The following is a 20,090-nucleotide window of genomic DNA, read 5'->3' on the forward strand; positions in this document are numbered from 1 at the left end:
CTTTTAGTTTATGTGCATTGAAACTGCTACTCTATATATCATGAATAATAATGATTAAAAAATAAACAAGCTGGTCCAGGAGCGCAGTGAGGGGGCATGACAACTCTGTCCTTTAACTGAGACTCAAACACATCTCTACAACACTCAACCATATTTAAAGATTTGACATGCTTCACTAGGTTTTATTAATGTTCTAATATCTATGGCCTGTATTCAGATTTTTAAATTAGCTTGTTTTCTTTTGCTTCAAATATGTTTTTTTTCTTAAAATTTCAACTCACATTTTTTAAAAAAAGTACATGTGTTGTGCAGTATGAGAAAAACAGAACATAAGAAACTAACAAGGTTTGGGCTTGTTCAGCTCAAACTTACCATTGAGGACCCTGAGCCCTTCTGAGGATGCTGCTTGTTTCAGTGCCTGCTCAGCTTGCTCTCTTCTTTTGGACTCAAATTCTAATGCTTCCTGTAATTTCCTTTTTGCCTTCTTTTCTTTTTTAAGCCTTTTCTGAATTATTGCTGTGACAGGAAAAATCATTATAGTTTTTTCTGAAGGCCTTGTATTGCCATTCACAATTCACTGTACTTGCTAACATAGTAAGAAAAGCATTCATTGGACTTTTACTAACATTGCAAATATATAATTTGCTAGTTGGTCAATTAATAACCTGGAACACGTTTACAACCAGACCATAGTTTGGACATCTGACTTGCACAAAGTAATTGTTGCAGTTCACTGAGTCAGTAAACAGTGAAACAAATAAGTGTTGCAACATGCTCATATGAAACAGGTCACCAAAGGTAGCTTACTCTTTTTCAGTCTAAACAGGTTCTCTTTCTATTAGTTAGATAGTGTGTAAAAGGCTGTTCAAAGCAAGTACAGTGTACGGTCAAACAAATTTCTAGCTTTTTATGAAATTATAGATGGACAAGCAAGAAGGAAAAAAAGGAAGAGAGAAAGAAAGAAAGAAAGAAAGAAAGAAAGAAAGAAAGAAAGAAAGAAAGAAAGAAAGAAATACCTCTGTTCTTTTGTTCTACGGCTAATTGTTTCTCTAATGTTTCTCTCAGTTCCCTTTCCCTGAAAAGTTCCATCTTCAGTTCAGTCTTTTCCATCTGTACCTGTTTTTCTTGAGCACGGGCATTATCTATGGCAACCTTTAAAAGACCCTAAAAGACAACCAAATTACATATTGTTAATACAGTAAACAAATGAATAGTAACTATAATAGATCAGTATCTGTATGCACCAATAGAAAAAATGTAATAATGTTAACTTGAAATAATATTTTACATCTCCTCCAGATGCAAACATGTAATAAGAATGTTAAAGTAGTTTTTGGTAGTATTAGTTTATGTTTATGGCAAAACTAAAACTGAAATCATCTAATACCTTTTGTATAAAAACACACAACACATGTCTCCTAGCTCTATAGAACAGTAATTTTTCAAAGTACACAAACTTTTCAATGAATGTAAATCTTGTGTAATACATGTTTTGCTTTGTGTAGGTTAAACGACAACTAAACACGTTTCATCTCAGCATGGGCATAATCAGAAATGGTTTAATCAATTATAGGATAATAAGGTTACCTTCACCATCACCTTGTTTGGTCATAAGCAAGAATGGTGATCATTTAAAGACCTTCCAAGATATCGCCATGCTGGGAAGAACATATTTTAGTTATCTGCTTAATAATAATTATGCTTTATGTATTGTGAGAATTTATGGTGTGAAAATAACTTCAGATTTTCCCATCTGTCGCTGAATATAAAGATATAAACTACAATGTATGTATTAGGTGAAGTTAACCTTGCCAGACTATGAATAAAAAGCAACCTAGCATGTCAAGTATGTCACTACATTTATGTATGTAACAAAACTTACTAAGCCCATAGGAGCAGTATTGTTTCTAAACTGGTACAAATACCCTGTTAAAAGATCAAGGGCCAATGATGCATGTGCCTAAACTGCACTTTTTTTCTTCAGTTTGAAGAGATATTTTGGTAATTTTCTGGCCAAAAACCTTATGCAGGTCAACATTGGTTTTCTTGATGTTTGTCAGACGACCAGTCTGGACTTGCTTACTAATATGGAAGTGCAAACTTTTTTCAAAACAGATTATATCATATCTGATATATGAGTTTTAGCACAAGTTGTAATATACAAGATGCATTTTTTTAACCATGTCCATAATGATAATGCCTGGCAATAAAATATATTACTTGTTTTAGAATCTAGTTGTAAAACGTAATTATTTGATGGTAATATTATCATAAATCTGTCAACATACAATGTTAACTGACATGGGATTCAATTCACTAAGCGTTACCACATTCGATAATGCAGATAACAGCTTATTTTATTGAGCAGTCTGTAAAATGTCAATTATTCCTGGCTGTTACCACATGGCAAGCCAAATTTACCGAGCAGTGAGGTAAATTACTGACTTGTGCGGAAAACAGCTCAATAAATTTCAGCAAAAGTCAATTAATGAAGATAAGAACACGTGGTAAATAAAGTCCAGAAACAGGTGCGTTGATTACCAGAAGCTTTTTTTGTGTCGAAAACCAGCTTCACTATCGGATAACCCATGACTTTTAGGAGCAGAGAGCTAATGGCAACAGCCTCTGTCTCCTGCTACTCCCTCTGGTAGGCTGCAACACCTTCTTGGAAGGAACAAGCATGTAGGACCCACAGGCAGTGGAGGAGAGAGCAAAACAAAAAGAGGTTTCCCCTGCAGCCCTTCAGACATTTAGGTTTAAAGATGCAATGGAGCTAATGGGGAAATCACCTAAGCATGGCATGTTTAATGTTTCTTAGAAGTTCATCTAAACTGTGACAATAAAATGAAATGTTAAGAAAGACTAATAGACAGATGAAGAGGGAGTATAACAGTATAACAAACATGTACATGTAAAGGGATATCGGGGATGCCTTTTACTATTGCAATGCCGCCGCCACAGCATGTAACAAAACAAAGACAACTCCACTGTCTTCTGCTGTTATCAAACAGGCTTTTGTGAAGCATTTTACTAAATTACCGAACATCTACCACACCTATGAAAATCTTGATGACTTAGCAAATATTTTCCCGACTTGTTTTTTATTCAATAGAATTCAATAGATTCAAGCATCAGATGTGATAATGAGTTATTTTTCACTCGGACATGATGAAAATTAGCACAAAACAAAAGTAAAAGAATATTGGTAATGGCATTGCTAATACCCTACTTATCGGGAACTGAAATCTAGTCTCCCCCACCAAATAACCTTAGTGCCACACTCCATAGACACAGCTGCAAGAATGGAAAAAAATATACAGTGAGAGCAAATGTACACTACTGTGATTAATGTTAAAAACACAAATCAATTGACAAGGTGAAACATTACTGGGTGGCATATGATGTGCAAATCAATAGTGGAGATTGGGAAGAGATGTCGGTTGTACTTATTAAGTTATGTACTTATTAAGTTACTTCAAGTTGATTTTACTTAAAGGACAACTGAAGTGAGAAGAATATGAAGGCTGCCATATTTATTACCTTTTAAACAATACCAGTTGCCTGGCAGCACTGCTGATCTATTTGGCTGCAGTAGTGCCTGAGAAACACCAGAAACAAGCATAGAGCTAATCTTGTCAGATCTGACAATATTGTCAGATACACCTGATCTGCATATGCTTGTCATGGGTCTATGACTAAAAACATTTGAGGCAGTGGATCAGCAGGATATCCAGGTAACTGGCATTGCTTAAAAGGAAATAAATATGGCAGCCTCCGTATCCCTCTTACAGTTGTCCTTTAACCCAAATTCAACTATTTAAAAATGGAGCTGTTGACTAGTTCTGGTTGCCAAGGAGTTTTAGAAGGAATGCCTAATAAGATTCAATCTGCAAGATTGTGCACATTGAATGTAGATTCAGAGGGAAACTTAGAATTTTATGACGTAAGTAAAGTTGTCCACATTATGCACAATCAACATATGTTTCTGAAGGAAGCCAACTACCTAGCTTGTAAGTCCATATATTAGGATTCATACCTGAAGCGAGTAAAATTATATAAAATAAACACATGACGTAGCTGCAATTGAATATTACATACTAACCTCACCATCAGTTCCTCTCAAAAACTCACCATTTTCTTCTTACAGTGATCCCTTCCAGTTCTGACAATATTTTGTCAGAACTGAAATATACCAGTTGCTGTCAGTTATATATCAGCAGCTGTCAGTTACAACTGAATGTGCAAGGTAATGTCCATGTTTCCCTAATGCTCAAGTGGGTGATATTACAGTTTAACAGTATGCTGACCAGGAAGCTGTTATGGGGTAATGGCCATTTTTAAAATGGAGGACAGAAAATTCCATTGATCACAGTGGACAAACAGGATGCAGAAGAGGAGAGAGAGCTTGAGAAGTAGACTACACAGGAGCTAAGTATGACCTGTGTATGGTTATTTTGCCTTTTTATTTTCAGTTCAGGTTCTTTTTAAGAATGAACCCACTGCAAATATATGGCTTGTTCTGGTTAATTTAATTCTGCTGCAGTTTAGGACTGTGCATAAGAATAACACATGTGCAGGTAAATATCAGAAGGTGTGGGTACATCTCTACTTATGGTGAGACCGTTAAAGTTATTAAATTAATAAGTTATTACTATAAGTACTCTGTGCCAAAAAGGCTGCCAATTGTAAGTTTTTGTGAATAAACATAATGCGTAAATTCACTATGCCTTTGCAAGATATGCCTTTTTATTATATGCTATGACTTAAAGACTTTTTGTATTATCTGGTCCTGCATGACATACATTGGATACACTGGCAATTGCTGGTATATTATTTAAAAAGCGCTTTTTTTTTTTACTTACTACACTAAAACTAATCGGTACTACTAAAAGATATAGACAGTTGGATTTTTTGGGGTAAAATTCTGGATGTTTTTATTTGTATACAAAATAAATTGTTTTCCTTGTACTTAAGATGATACAAAGCTTTGATGTCATTTAATTTCCCGGTCATAATTTTCATAGTTATGATATGGAAGGTCTCCATGTGTAAACTCAGAGCATTGTCATAATATTTAGTGGTTTCTGTCTTAAGTGTAATGGCTACTTGAAATGTACTATCAACCAAAAGATGAGGTGAACTGCTACCAGTGGCTAGTATGGGCATAGGGCCCTGATCCTAGCAGTACAAGTACAGGCGCTAAGAACAAAATCCATCAAATTGGGAATCTACTGCACCAGGCAGGACCAAAAAGTAGATTGTATGGAGAGGCCCCAGAGACAGTCTGCTTAATACTGGATGTTTGTAGAATGGAGGCAGGAACACCATACACTGAATAGTTCAACCAACTAGCTGGTGTTGTGTAAAACTCCCCAGGTCATAGATTAAATTCTACTATGTCCAGTTGGGAAATTCCACAGGTCATGGAGAATAGCATGGTAAGATCTTCTGGGACTATTAGACCCAGATAGAGAGAAGGTATTTTTCGATCAAAAAAACAAGGTCCAGGCAACATTGATGGTATATGATAACACCACTATGAAGAAGGAATATGATAAGCCTTGGATATACAAGAGTCTGAAAGAGGAACTAGAGAAGATAAGGAAAGTTAATGTCAAACAGATCCCACTTATGGGAGAAACACTTGAACTGTGACTCATAAGCTGTAAGGGTAGCTCCTGGGCAGGCTGGGAATGACATAAGCTGGTTATCAAGTTCGGTGATTGGCATGTATGAGTGTGCATGTGTGAGTTTGTGCAGCAAGTTGTAGTCCCACATATGAAGTTGCAGCTAGGTATGATAATATTTGTATACAGCACTAGCTGATGACCCGGCGTTGCCCGGGTATATATTTTGCTGGTGTTGACTACACCCACTTTTTCTAACCCTACCACACAGACACTCAATGACCAAGTTTGTGAGCTTTGGGGTCATTGTCATCAATAATTTGTATATTCCCATAGAAATTAAACAAATCAGATTGGCTGTTTTTGGCTACTCCCCTCTCCAGCATTTGAATCCCAGTCAACCAATGACCAACTGTAGCAGGTTTGAGGCATCTGCTATTAACAGTGTAACAATGGCAGCAATTTAAATATTCCCCTTGAAAACCAACAGGTACATTTTGATTGGTTACTATAGGCTCCACCCACTTCCCCTGAACATTAACCTCAGTCACCCAGTGACCATCTGGGCAAAGTTTGAGAACCCTGCCATTAACAGTGTAAAAATGGCTGCAGTTTATATTTTCCCAGTGAAATGTGTTTTTGGCTCTGCCCACTTTTTGTGAACTTGACACACAGTCACTCAATGACCAAGTTTGTGAGCTTTGGGGTCCTTGGCAACAATAATTCATATTTTCCCAGTGAAATGAAACAAATCTGATTGACTGTTTGTGGCTCCGCCCCTTTTATGAATTTGAACCCCAGTGACCCATTGACCAACTGTACCAGGTTTGAGGCTTGTGCCATTAATAGTGCAAGAATAGCAGCAATTTTAATATTTCCCTTTGAAAATCAACAGGTTAATTGATTGGCTTTTTTAGGATCCACCCACTTTTCTGGATATTAATCCCAGTCACCCAGTAACCAACTGTGCAAAGTTTGGGAACCCTGCCTTTAACAGTGAAGAAGGGTTGCAGTTTACATTTTCCCAGGGAAATTGTTTTTGACTCCACCCACTTTTTGTAACCTAGTCACAGTCACTCAATGACCAGATTTTGAGCTTTTGGGTTCCTGGCATCAAAATTGTGTGAATAGAAGTAGTTTATTCAGCAAAGAAATCTGATTGGCTGTTTGTAGCTCCGCCCCTTTAGTGAATGTGAACCACAGTCACTTAATGTACTGTAGCAGGTTTGAGGCCTCTGCCATTAACAGTGTAAGAATGGCAGCGGTTTCCACATTCCCCTTGAAAATCAATAGGTGAATTTTGATTGGTTGTTGTAGGTTCCACCCGCTTTTCTGAATATTAATCCCAGTCACCCAGTGACCTTCTGTGTCAAGTTTGAGAACCCTGCTATTAACAGTGTAAGAATGGCTGCAGTTAATATTTTCCCATGTAAAAAGTTAGTTTTTTTGGGCTCCGCTCACTATTTCTAACCTTGACATACAGTCACTCAATTACCAAGTTTATAAGCTTTGGGGTCCTTGGCATCAATACATTGCATTTTCCCATTGAAATTAAACAAATCTGATTGGCTGTTTGTGGCTCGCCACTTTTCAGAATTTAAACCCCAGTCTCCCAGTGACTGACTGTACCAGATTTGAGACATCTGCCATTAAGAGTGTAAGAAGGGCAGCAATGTAAACATTCCCCTTGAAAATCAATAGGTGAATTTTGATTGGCTGTTGTAGGCTCCACCTACTTTCCTGAATATTAATCCCAGTCATCCAGTGACCAGCTGTGTCAAGGTTGAGAACCCTGTCAATAACAGAATAGATGAAATCAATCTCACAAATCTGATTGGCTGTTTGTTGCTCCACCCCCCTTAGTGATTTTGGACCCCAGTGACTGACTGTATCAGGTTTGAGGCCTCTGCCATTAACAGTGTAAGAATGGTAGCAATGTAAATATTCCCCTTGAAAATGAATAGGTGAATTATAATTGGTTTTAGGCTCCACCCACATTTCTGAATATGTATCCCAGTCACCCAGTAGCCAACTATGTCAAGTTTGGGAACCCTGCCATTAACAGTGTAAGAATGGTTGCAGTTTATATTTTCCCATGTAAAAAATGTAGTTGGCACCGCCCGCTTTTTCTAACCTTGACATACTTTATGACCAATGACCAAGTTTATGAGCTTTGGGGTCCTTGTTATCAATAATTTGTATATTTCCATTGAAATTAAACAAATCTGATTGGCTGTGTGTGGCTCTGCCCCTTTTCTGAATTTGAACCCCAGTCACCTAGTGACCAACTGTACCAGGTTTGAGGCACCTGCTATTAACAGTGTAAGAGTGGCAGCAATTTAAATATTTCCCTTGAAAATCAACAGGTGAATTTTGATTGGCTGTTGTAGGCTCCACCCATTTTCCTGAATATTAATTCCAGTCACCTAGTGACCAACTATGCAAAGTTTGAGAACCCTGCCATTTACAGTGTAAAGGTGGCCATACACTGGTCGATTGCCACCAGTTCAACCAGCAGATAGATCCCTCTGTGATTGGATCTGATCAACGAGGGATCTACTGGCTGCCTACACTGCAAACAGATTTTGAATCGATTTCACTATGAAAACAATTCACAATCTGTGGAGCTGCTGCTGCCCCCCCCCACCCCCGCCCCACATACATTACCTGATATGGCCAGCGCGAGTCCCCCGGTCTACGCTTCTCTGCACTGGGCTCCAGCTTCACTTTACTTCCTGTCGGGGGAAGTTTAAACAATAGAGGGCGCTCTACTGTTTAAACTTCCTGTTGGGACAGGATGAAGTGAAGCCAGCCGGAGCCCAGCACAGAGTAGGGACAGCAGGGCACGCGCTGGTGGAACAGGTAATGTATTGCCGCTAGCGTTGGTCGTCGGACATTCGAAAGCCGCTATCGACGCACTCCTGACCCGCCGGCAATCAAGTGATATCTTCCGCACGGACAGTTCCACGGGAACGATCAATTTTGAATGGAAATCGATTTTCTCCGTCAGCGTTTGCGCAATGATTTCACTGTATATCAGCGGGAAATCATGTAAGTGTATGGGCCCCTTAAAGGGGTTCTTTTGCGAATGAGGAAAAAAATAAAAAGTGGTTTATGCATAAACTATTAAACATCCTTCTAAAATAGTGTAAAACGTTTTTAAAAAAAATGAATGGTTTCATCAATACAACATGTAATGTAAATAGTGACGGATGACGGACTGGGAGGCTAATCCATTAGGTGCTGCTGCCTACGTAGTTTTCAGTGGTATTACCCATATCTAGCAGGAATTGCCGTTATAGCTATAACAGCTGAGCTCTGCTGAGCTCCTCAATATGTGTTTATATTGTTGCCAGGCAACCACACAGACCCCGGTGCAGGGAGTCGTTTGTGCAAAGAGTCATAAGCTGCTGGGAGAATGAGCCAGAATCAGTCCCATCTACACCATATGATTCTTTGTCAGATTAGATTCAATATGATTCGATTCATTGATTCGATTTGATTCAATCTGACATGTCCGATTCATGATTCGATTTAATTTGAATCGAATTGAATCGAATGTAGCTGCTGCATGCTTTTTTAGCAGTTGGAAACAGCTGTAAACAGCTATTTCCCAAAGTGCAAAAAGGTTCACAGACAGGAAACTGCCAGGAGTACCACGGTCCTCAGAGTTTTTTGTGGGAGGGGTTTCACCACAATATCAGTCATACATCACCCCCTGATGGTCTGTTTGTGAAAAGGAATAGATTTATCATGTAAAAGGGGGTATCAGCTACTGATTGGGATAAAGTTCAATTCTTGGTCGGAGTTTGTCTTTAAACATGCATGGGGCATGTAAATACAACCAACAATAAAATAAACCAAAATAACTGTAATTGAATCCAGATATTATCCTTTAAGGAGTAAGAGGACAGCAAAGCTTTACTTTTAAACTATTTGCATTATTCATCAGTACTCTTTGTTTTACTGTACTTCATCAGTAACAAACAATTAGCAACAAATGAAAGAGATCATTACATCAAGTGCCCCTTTAGATCACCCCAATTAAAAATTTAGTTTAGCTTTATTTTAATTCTGAGATACTAAATTCTAATTTTCTGCTCTGATTGATCTTGTTGACTTGTCTTTGAAAGATGTACTCTCTACGCAATGTCTAGAGATTATTTAGCAAGATGCCAATGTTGGCACCACTTAATGTGTTGATTGGTTGTATTATTAGAAGCTGAATAAGCTCCATTAATGAATAGCATGTAATAAATATATAATGAACAAAATATATCTTTATACTGATGTGATTTTCTGGCAGATAAAAAGAATATGCAGAATAGCGAATTTCTTCTTTCTTTCTTTGGTTCTCTATCCAAATAATAATAAAGACAACTAGCCAAAGTTCAATACTTTAACGCTGTTGAGACATGACTTGTGTTGTGTGTTTAAGGTTGATGGCTGTATGTGTTTCAATATAAATCAGTTGCTGGATTTCTTAATTTATATTTAATGAAACAAAATACAACCAGTCTAACCATATAGGAAATGCATAGTTGAATGTTTGCTTTTTTAACATGCAGATAAACATTAGGATACTAAAATATTCACAAACATAATTAACTTTGCATACTTTTATTAGTACTCCTGTTGTCACCCTGAAAGCTTGTTTCCTTTATGGTCCTTATTTAATGCTTCATTGACCTTTTTCTGAATTATACAGGAAAGCTTTGTCTCACAAAGAAATTTAAAATTTAATTTTTAAATGCATACCAAGATTGAATCCTGTGCAAAGTACATGTACAAATTAGATGGCAATGTATAGTAGCGCATTATGTTATACGACCCATTTTAAGTGGAAGTGATTAGGAGCCACTAGAATGAACAGCACCAAAAACATACTGTTAATATACGTGTTCTTCAGCTTTTACCATATTGTGATGCAATTCTGAGAATGCAGGTGATTAAACTGGTTCACAAAACTTTAAGGTTTTCTAACTCTACATGCATACTTTAAAGGGACACTGAGCAGATGCTGTGGGTATGCATATAAGCATACCCACGTCAATTTGGTAAAGAGTATACACTCCATTTGAAAGTGCTCCTGCTCCCGGACTGGCCACTGTAAATGACATTGTACTTGGCGACTCTAACTAAAGTCGTACTGTGACCCAGAACTGGAAGACTGCAGGTCTTCTCTGCACATGCGCAGGCCTACAGTCTTCTTCCCCCTCCCTCTGCTGCACATCATTTTGCCATTCACGCGCAGTAGGGAGGAAGAAGCCTGTAGGCCTGCGCAGAGAGGGCCACAGTCTTCCAGTTCCAAGGCACACTGTGACTTTAGTCCAGAGTCACAGAGTACAATACAATGTATAGTGGCCAGCCGGCCACTTATAGGGAGCAGGAGCGCTTTGATAAGAGGCCGGTGAGAGTATACTCTTTACCAAATATACATGAGTATGTTTAAATGCATACCCAAAGTATCTGCCTAAGGTCCCTTTAACAATTGCCACCAAAAAATAGTTATAAATAATTATTATTTTGAGTGACAGTTTTGGAATGACTCCTGTAGCGAGCATTGCTTGTTTTTTGGCCAAGTAGCGAGCTCTGTTCTATGGAGAGGAGACAAGGAGGACAATCAAGCAGCACACCAAAGTAGGGGAATAATAATAATGTTCAAATAACAATGATCCAACTTGTCCTATCCCTGAAAAGGAAGCCATCATCACTGGATGACAACTGTATTTATACTTGATTTTACTTGAGATGATCAGTCTCACACAGGGAAAATATAACATCAGAGTAATTAGTGTGCTCTTATGGCTTATTTTTTGTTTTAATGTAAATAAGTATGTCTGTAAGTCTTTAGATCCTCTCTGGATTCTAATGAAGCTTCCCTTGCTAGACCCCCTTTGCCACTTATGGACCCTCAAGCCGATCGGGGGTGTGTTCCTCTTCTGGCATGAGTGCGGACATGCTGCAGCTGCATGACCATGGCCATGTCTGCACAGTATCATGGAGCCACTCGTGCACAAGCTGCTCAGGCTTACTGCTCAGACGCGGCTGTTTTTGAACATGCGCAGTATGATCGCTCTCATGATTAAAGAGGACTGCAGCCCTAACCAGATTACCATCAAGCACAACAAGGGAAGTCCCATTAGGATCCAGAGGCTTTCCTCTTCTTTGATTTTGTACCTGAGCTTTGGCACGGGTACATTTTAACTCAGTGTATTAACTGAAGGTATGAAATAGAGAACCCTCTAAAAGTTTAGTTACACTTACTTCCTGAAACACAAGGACTTATTTACTAAAGTTATAAGAAAACTTTAAATCACAGGAGAACAAAAGTAAGCCCAAAAACCTGGTAAAATGTCTGTTTTTAGTCAAACATTTTGAGTTTTGTTCAACTGCTATCTTTAGGATTGATTATTTATTCCACGGTAGTGCTACAAACGTCAAAGTATCCACATGACAGTCCAAACAAATAGTTTACTAGAAGGTGTACAGAAATGACAGGCTTAATTCTATTTTCGAGAAAAGTTTCATTTAAAATGTCATTTCTGATAGGGCCATGGTTTAAAAAAATGAAAGTTGCCTGAACCTCATTTATTCTCATGCCTCCTCCTACATTTGATTTTGATGCTGCTACACTGATAGTTCCGCTCTGTTTGGTTCAGACAAACTGGTGTTCAACTAATTCAATTACATTAAATGTCTAGCCTAATATCAAGCTCATCACCTTTCTTTCCCTAGCTCTAAATTATGTCTTAGTAGTAACCTCATCTTCTACAACATTTGACTCCCTTCATAACTTAAAGTGAATGGGAACCGCATTTAAAAAATAATGAAGCAAATACTTACCTAAGTAGAGGGAAGGCACTGGGTCGTATAGAGCCTTCCGTCTCCTCTCTCGGTGCCCTCTATCCTGTGCTGGCTCCCCCCCGTTTCAATCCCCCACCAAAAGGGTATTTGGAAGTCTTCGGGAGCCGTGTCCTCCCGAAGACGTGCGACTCCATACTGCACAGGCGTGAGCATGCAAGAGAGCGTGCTTGCACAGGTGCAGTACTGGGCCGCCCTTCTTCAGGAGCACTCGGGCTCCCTGAAGACTTCTGAAGCCTCCTTCGGCCGAGTAAAGCAGTATTTGACTAAATTAGTCAAATACTGCTACCGGGCGAGCCAGCACTGGAACGAGGGGACCAGGAGAGGAGCGGGAAGGCTCTATAGGACCCAGAGCTTTCCCTCTCCTTGGGTAAGTATCTGTCTCATTTTTTTAAATGCGGTTCCCATTCACTTTAAGTCCAATACTCGTATCTACAGTAGCCCCTTTTAATGTATCTAAGACAGATGCTATCTTTTATCTCTTTTTCTATTATTAACCATTTTAATCAGTCATAACAATTTTAACTCTCTAAATGAGCCTAACACTAACCTTACATGACCACATTTTGGTGACTAATACTAATCTCAAATCCTGAATTAGCCAAACTTCATTACTTAACTCATAGCATTTTACTGATATCCTCGGTCAAGGGCAATATTATAAAGGGTTAATTGCTTAACCCATACATGTAGCTAGTCTTCCAGACAAAGGAAAAGTCATATGTAATGTAGGCTATTAAAAGGTGTAGCAAAAGCACTCTGCACACAGTGAGAAGCAAGCAATGTAGAAACAATGCTTCAACAGGGCCTAAGGGAGTGAATACAAATTCATAGTTTACAGGTTTTGATGGGCACTGCATAACTTAGAGGTGTGGATAGACACCAACCAAGCCATTCAGAAAATGTCTAAGCAGCAACAGTAGGGCCACATTCCTGTTCTCATTTCTCTTTTGCCTGCTACTTTTTTTTCCCTTTTTTACCATGAACACCAGTAAAGAAATAATATGACTGTGATGTCCTCTGTCCAACTGTAGCTGGTTCCATATTATATTCACAATTTCACTAAATTCCGTCTTTTTCTGACTTTTTAAGGAAGTGATATCAGTGATATCAGCAACGCTTCTAGTCTGATAGTACTGATAGTGTTGTAATTAACTGCCTAACGACTGCTCCATGCCGATTGGTGAGAGCAGTGCAGCAGCCCTAGGACCACTCCAAGCTGATTGTCGTTAATGGCTGGGAATGGAGATAGCAGGGTGCATGCATCCCCACTTGAAGGACAGATGATCACTGCTGGGACTATTAGATGGCGAAACCGCTGTCTAATAATCACGTACAGCGCTTCGATCTAAAGCATAATAAAAAAATAAATGTTTTTTCTATTTTTTTCTTTGTTTTCCCATTAAAATTCATAGAAAACAAAATTGTTCGAGGGAAAAAAATGGCATACAATGAAAGCCTAGTTTGTCTTGAAAAAAAACAATATATATTTCATTTCTGTGTCGTAAGTAGGGTTAAAGTTATTTCTAATTACATAAGGACATAGCTAAAGTGTCAAAACTGCTCTGGTCCATAAGTGGGAAAAAAAGTTCTGCATGCGAAGTGGTTAATATACTGCTTTGACAAAAAAAGTTCAGACCCTTAGGTAACTATTTGGTTTTTTTTTATTATTATTGTAATTTTTTTTTTTATTAAAAATTTTATTTGGATATTTTTTGATGTGGGAGGTAAACAGCTAATTTTAAATGTTAAAAAATGTATTTATTTAATAAAAAGTGGATGTGGGTGTAGTTTTACTATTTGGCCACAAGATGGCCACAATCAAAAAGTCCTGGGAGTGATCAATCTCGCTCCCAGGAAAAAGAATGAAGACGGGGAACTTTTTGAACTCAGAAAAACCACAGCGTCTGATAAGACGCTGTCAGCTTTTCTGCGGGGGGGGGGGGGCTTCAATCAATGAGAGGGATCTGTAATCCCTTTTATTGATCACTGGGCTATCGACCGGCAGCGGGAGCATATGAGGGAGTGCGCTCGGGAGCATGTGCGGTCCGCTGTAGTGCGCGCAGCCCAACTGGACGAGAATGTTCGTCCAGTTGGGCTTAAAGGGAAGATTCAAGCAAAATAGAAAAATGAGTTTCACTTACCTGGGGCTTCTACCAGCCCCATGCAGCCATCCTGTGCCCTCGTAGTCACTCACTGCTGCTCCAGTCGCCCGCAGGCAGCTTGCCGACCTCCGAGGTCGGCGGGCCGCATTGCGTACATTTTTACGCATTCCCGCTGGTGCAGGAACATTAACACATACATTTTTACACATTAATGCTTCAATGCGTAAAAATGTACGCATTGAACCAGTAATGCGTAAAAATGTATGTGTTAATGTTCCTGCACTAGAGGGAATGCGTAAAAATGAACAGCAGTGAGTGACTACGAGGGCACAGGATGGCTGCATGGGGCTGGTAGAAGCCCCAGGTAAGTGAAACGCGTTTTTTTTATTTTGCTTAAACCTTCCCTTTAAGTGGTTAAAGGATACCTAAACCAAGAGGGATATGAAGGCTATAATATTTATTGTCTTTCAAATTATGCTAATTGCCTGCCTGTCTTGCTGACCCTTTGCCTCTTACTTTTGCCCATAGACCCTGAACAAGCATGCAGATCAGAAACTTGACTGAAGTCTGACAGGATTTGCCACATTCTTGTTTCAGGTATGTGATTTAGGCACTAATGAAGTAATTTTTAAGGAATAAATATAGCAGTTGCCATATCCCTCTCACTTCAATTGTGCTTTAACTTATTTCTTTAGTACTTATGTAAAGAGATGGCCTTTGCCTTCCTTGTATAAAACGTCTTAGAGCACCTACATCTCGTATTTTATTTCCCTAGTCAGAAAGCAGACCCAATTTTAGAATTTTCCCTTCAAAGTAGTCTGTGGGTTCAACTTCAGCTTGTTAATTCTGGGTAGTGTTAGTACAGGCATATCCCATACTATACTCTAGCCTCAGCACTAATGCAGAGGTCAGAGCATGTGCACATTGTGCAACAGAATAACTGAATCCCCTGACTCTCTCCCAAAGGGGGACTCACTAGAGCAGGGATGTCAAACTCCAGTCCTCAAAAGCCATATCCATGCCAGTGTTTAGAATGCACTGAGATATGTGTTCTACTTGATGAATCGTATCTTTCCTGATTCAGTTTCAACTATTAATTTAAGCTGTGTGAGGATCTTGGCCCTAGAGGACTGGAGTTTGACATCGTTGCACTATAGCTGTATAGAGCTTTATGATATGAAACTGATAGGGGGCCTGGGGGAAGCTTGTTCTTAAAGCCGCTTTTATCCTTGTTTTCTACCTGAGGACCCTTCTACACTGTAGCCATGCAGTTGCTGTGTGGTTCTGAACAATCACACCACACCACAGCCAAAAATCAGCACTGCTCATTGTAGCCAAGGTGTGACAGACAAAAAAAAGATTAACATGCAACTTCCATTACTGCAAAAGTCGCAGAGTAATGCACTGCTGCTTGTGCATTGCTTCTGTGGTACCCGAAGCCCTTCTGTCACATTACATCACACCACCGGCAGAGTGTGATGTCTCATTGACTTTAATGGCCACTGTGATGAGATGCGGTGAGGGAGAGTGCCGCGACTCCCTGCAGTAAGTGTAAAAGGGGCCTTATAGTTAGGTCTAAAGATAAGATAAAGCTCTTCTTGCTGCTCACAGAGTTCTTTTAATTTCTCTGCAAATGAATAAGGAATCTGGCAGTTGCGAGTAATAATAAACTTTCTTCCAATAAACATTTTGGCAAAGACAGCAGTAGCTTTACCACCTTTTTATAATTCATTGCTGTCCTTGTACATAAATTGCAATATTACATACAGATGCTAAAAATGATTTGTGTTACACACCATAGTACTGATGACCTACCTGGATATTAGTCAGAAGTGTCTCTATGGAAGACAACCCATCAGGAAAAAGGAAGGGTGAAGGAAAACCAGGAGGTAGAGGTTGCCCATGTCCAGACAGAGAGAGTTTGTCAAAGCTGTCTCTTGCAGTTGGTGTTGAGAGCGGGGTCTCATCTGCATGTGATTGAAACAAAAATATAGAACAAGTTACGCTTGTCTGTTTTTATTAGACCTCAGTAATGGTTTCCCTAGTGGTTTCCAGAACATTTATTGCAAATTGGTTCTTGCTATCAAGAGAAAATGCTTTCTGCTGAATTTTCTTTAATGAAAAAGCTGTGGAGATACAACAAGATAACATTAATGAGTAACTTTATAAGCCTTTTAAATGCGGTCTCTAATGAGACTGAGTTTACAATGCAAGAGAATCTTTCTAAAACAAATATTATCTCACATATTCTTGTGATAATATATTCAAACTGACTTTATGACTACCTCCCAATTATCTCAGTTTAGTTTGTGTTGTACAGTCTCTAGCCTGACAAATAGAGAATGATGTTTAGCAAAAAATAATGCAGCTGTTGGACAGTAGTATATAAACATGCACAGATTTTCACATTATACGTGCAGATCTTTGTTAAACATGGTGTATTACTGCAAAAACGGAGCTCTGCTAAATGTAAACCACACAGTCAAGGCTCTATAGGCTTTTTTTAAGTATGTGAAAAGTAAAGTGTGTAGTTCATAGTAACAAATTTGAGCATTGCATTTATTTTCTGATTATTCCTAGACATTCAGACTAGAGATGAGCGTAATGACCTAATTACGATTTTGCGAAATTTCGCGTAATTAGTGTAATTACGATTATGGCCGTAAGTACATAATCGTAATGAAGAAGGATTTCGCGAAATTTCGCGTAAGCGTAATTTTCGCGTAATTTTCGCATTACAGTCGTATCATGCCGTAATTTCGCATTAAACGCTACCGTAATTTCGCGTAAAACTTAAACCGTAACGCTCCGTATAATATAAAAAAGCCGCCGACTTTAAGGGTTAATAGCAAAGCCCCCTTAAATGCTAAGAGCCTCAAATTTGGAGAATATATTAAGGAGATCAGGAGGAATAAGAGGAAAAATTTTTTTTTCAAAAAGACCTTATAGTTTTTTAGAAAATCGATGTTAAAGTTTCAAAGGAAAAATGTAAACATTTAAAAACCCGCCGACTTTAACGGTTAATAGCAAAGCCTGCTTAAAGTTTAGGAACACCAAATTCCCAGGGTATATTAAGGGGATCAGTGGGAATAAGCGGAATTTTTTTTTTTTCAAAAAGACCTTATAGTTTTTGAGAAAATCGATTTTTAAGTTTCAAGGGCGAAAATGTCTTTTAAATGCGGAAAATGTCAGGTTTTTTTGCACAGGTAACAATAGTGTACTATTTTCATAGATTCCCCCAAGTGGGAAGAGTTTTACTTACTTCGTTCTGAGTGTGGGAAATATAAAAAAAAAACGACGTGGGGTCCCCCCCCCAGACCTCTTTAACCCCTTGTCCCCCATGCAGGCTGGGATAGCCAGAATGCGGAGCACCGGCCGCGTGGGGCTCCGCACCCTGACTATACCAGCCCGCATGGTCCATGGATTGGGGGGTCTCGGAAGGGGAGGGGCAGCCAAGCTTTCCCCTCCCCCTCCGAGCCCTTGTCCAATCCAAGGACAAGGGGCTCTTCTCCACCTCCGATGGGCGGTGGAGGTGGAGGCCGCGATTTCCTGGGGGGGAGGTTCATGGTGGAATCTGGGAGTCCCCTTTAAAAAGGGGTCCCCCAGATGCCCACCCCCCCTCCCAGGAGAAATGAGTATAGAGGTACTTGTACCCCATACCCATTTCCTTTAAGAGTTAAAGTAAATAAGCACACAGACACTTAGAAAAAGTATTTTAATTGAACAAAAAACATAACCACGAAAAAAGTCCTTTAATATTCTTAATTAACCATTAATACTTACCTGTCCCTTTAAATAAATGATCCCTCGCAATATCCTCGGAAATGTTCTATCAGTTACAATGTAACAAAGTTATTACAATGTAACAACTTTGTTACATTGTAACTACGCCGCACCCGACGCCACTCGCCGCTCAGCCGCCGCATACGCGTCCGTGCAGGACGCTAAGTCCCCGCAGCTCCCGCTGTCCACCCCGCCCACATCTGTCACCCACATGTCACCCACATGTGGGTGACATGTGGGTGACATGTGGGAGAGGCGGGGAGGGCAGCGGAGCCGGCGGGGACTTAGCGTCCTGCACGGACCCGACAGAGCTCTGAGCTATATAGCTCAGAGCTCTGAGAAGCATCTTTGTATTTGGGCTCCAAGGAGCCCCATTGGTCCTTAGCAGACCAATGGGGTTCCTTCAAATCAGAAGGAACCCCATTGGTCTGCTAAGGACCAATGGGGCTCCTTGGAGCCCAAATACAAAGATGCTTAGAGAGCTCTGAGCTATATAGCTCAGAGCTCTGTCGGGTCCTGCAGCGCAGACGCGGTGGCGGCGGCGGCGGTGAGTGACGTCGGGTGTGGCGTAGTTACAATGTAACAAAGTTGTTACATTGCAATAACTTTGTTACATTGTAACTGATAGAACATTTCCGAGGATATTGCGTGGGATCATTTATTTAAAGGGACAGGTAAGTATTAATGGTTAATTAAGAATATTAAAGGACTTTTTTCGTGGTTATGTTTTTTGTTCAATTAAAATACTTTTTCTATGTGTTTGTGTGTTTATTTACTTTTAACTCTTAAAGGAAATGGGTAAGGGGTACAAGTACCTCTATACTCATTTCTCCTGGGAGGGGGGGTGGGCATCTGGGGGACCCCTTTTTAAAGGGGACTCCCAGATTCCACCATGAACCCCCCACCCAGGAAATCGCGGCCTCCACCTCCACCGCCCATCGGAGGTGGAGAAGAGCCCCTTGTCCTTGGATTGGACAAGGGCTCGGAGGGGGAGGGGAAAGCTTGGCTGCCCCTCCCCTTCCGAGACCCCCCAATCCATGGACCATGCGGGCTGGTATAGTCAGGGTGCGGAGCCCCACGCGGCCGGTGCTCCGCATTCTGGCTATCCCAGCCTGCATGGGGGACAAGGGGTTAAAGAGGTCTGGGAGGGGGGACCCCACGTCGTTTTTTTTTTATATTTCCCACACTCAGAACGAAGTAAGTAAAACTCTTCCCACTTGGGGGAATCTATGAAAATAATACACTATTGTTACCTGTGCAAAAAAAACTGACATTTTCCGCATTTAAAAGACATTTTTGCCCTTGAAACTTAAAAATCGATTTTCTCAAAAACTATAAGGTCTTTTTGAAAAAAAAAATTTTCTTCTTATTCCCACTGATCCCCTTAATATACCCTAGGAATTTGGTGTTCCTAAACTTTAAGCAGGCTTTGCTATTAACCGTTAAAGTCGGCGGGTTTTTAAATGTATACATTTTTACTTTGAAACTTTAACATCGATTTTCTCAAAAACTATAAGGTCTTTTTGAAAAAAAAAATGTTCCTCTTATTCCTCCTGATCTCCTTAATATATTCTCCAAATTTGAGGCTCTTAGCATTTAAGGGGGCTTTGCTATTAACCCTTAAAGTCGGCGGCTTTTTTATATTATACGGAGCGTTACGGTTTAACGCGAAATTACGGTAGCGTTTAATGCGAAATTACGGCATGAACGA

General features: G+C 39.7%; 1 protein-coding gene across 7 annotated transcripts in view; it reads right to left on the reverse strand.

Annotated features, from left to right (window-relative positions):
• The window catches only part of DACH1 (dachshund family transcription factor 1), a 458,644-nt gene that overhangs the window by 20,663 nt on the left and 417,891 nt on the right, over window positions 1-20,090 (reverse strand). For all 7 annotated transcript variants that reach the window (XM_068267843.1, XM_068267844.1, XM_068267845.1 and 4 more), the window contains 3 exons: window positions 16,412-16,563; window positions 1,017-1,164; window positions 373-516 (listed from right to left, as the gene is read on the reverse strand). In XM_068267843.1, coding sequence (XP_068123944.1) covers window positions 373-516; window positions 1,017-1,164; window positions 16,412-16,563 — 444 coding nt within the window. The remainder of the gene's footprint in view (window positions 1-372; window positions 517-1,016; window positions 1,165-16,411; window positions 16,564-20,090) is intronic.

This window comes from Hyperolius riggenbachi, chromosome 2, assembly GCF_040937935.1.
Source record: "Hyperolius riggenbachi isolate aHypRig1 chromosome 2, aHypRig1.pri, whole genome shotgun sequence".
Classification (NCBI taxonomy): Eukaryota; Metazoa; Chordata; class Amphibia; order Anura; family Hyperoliidae; genus Hyperolius; species Hyperolius riggenbachi.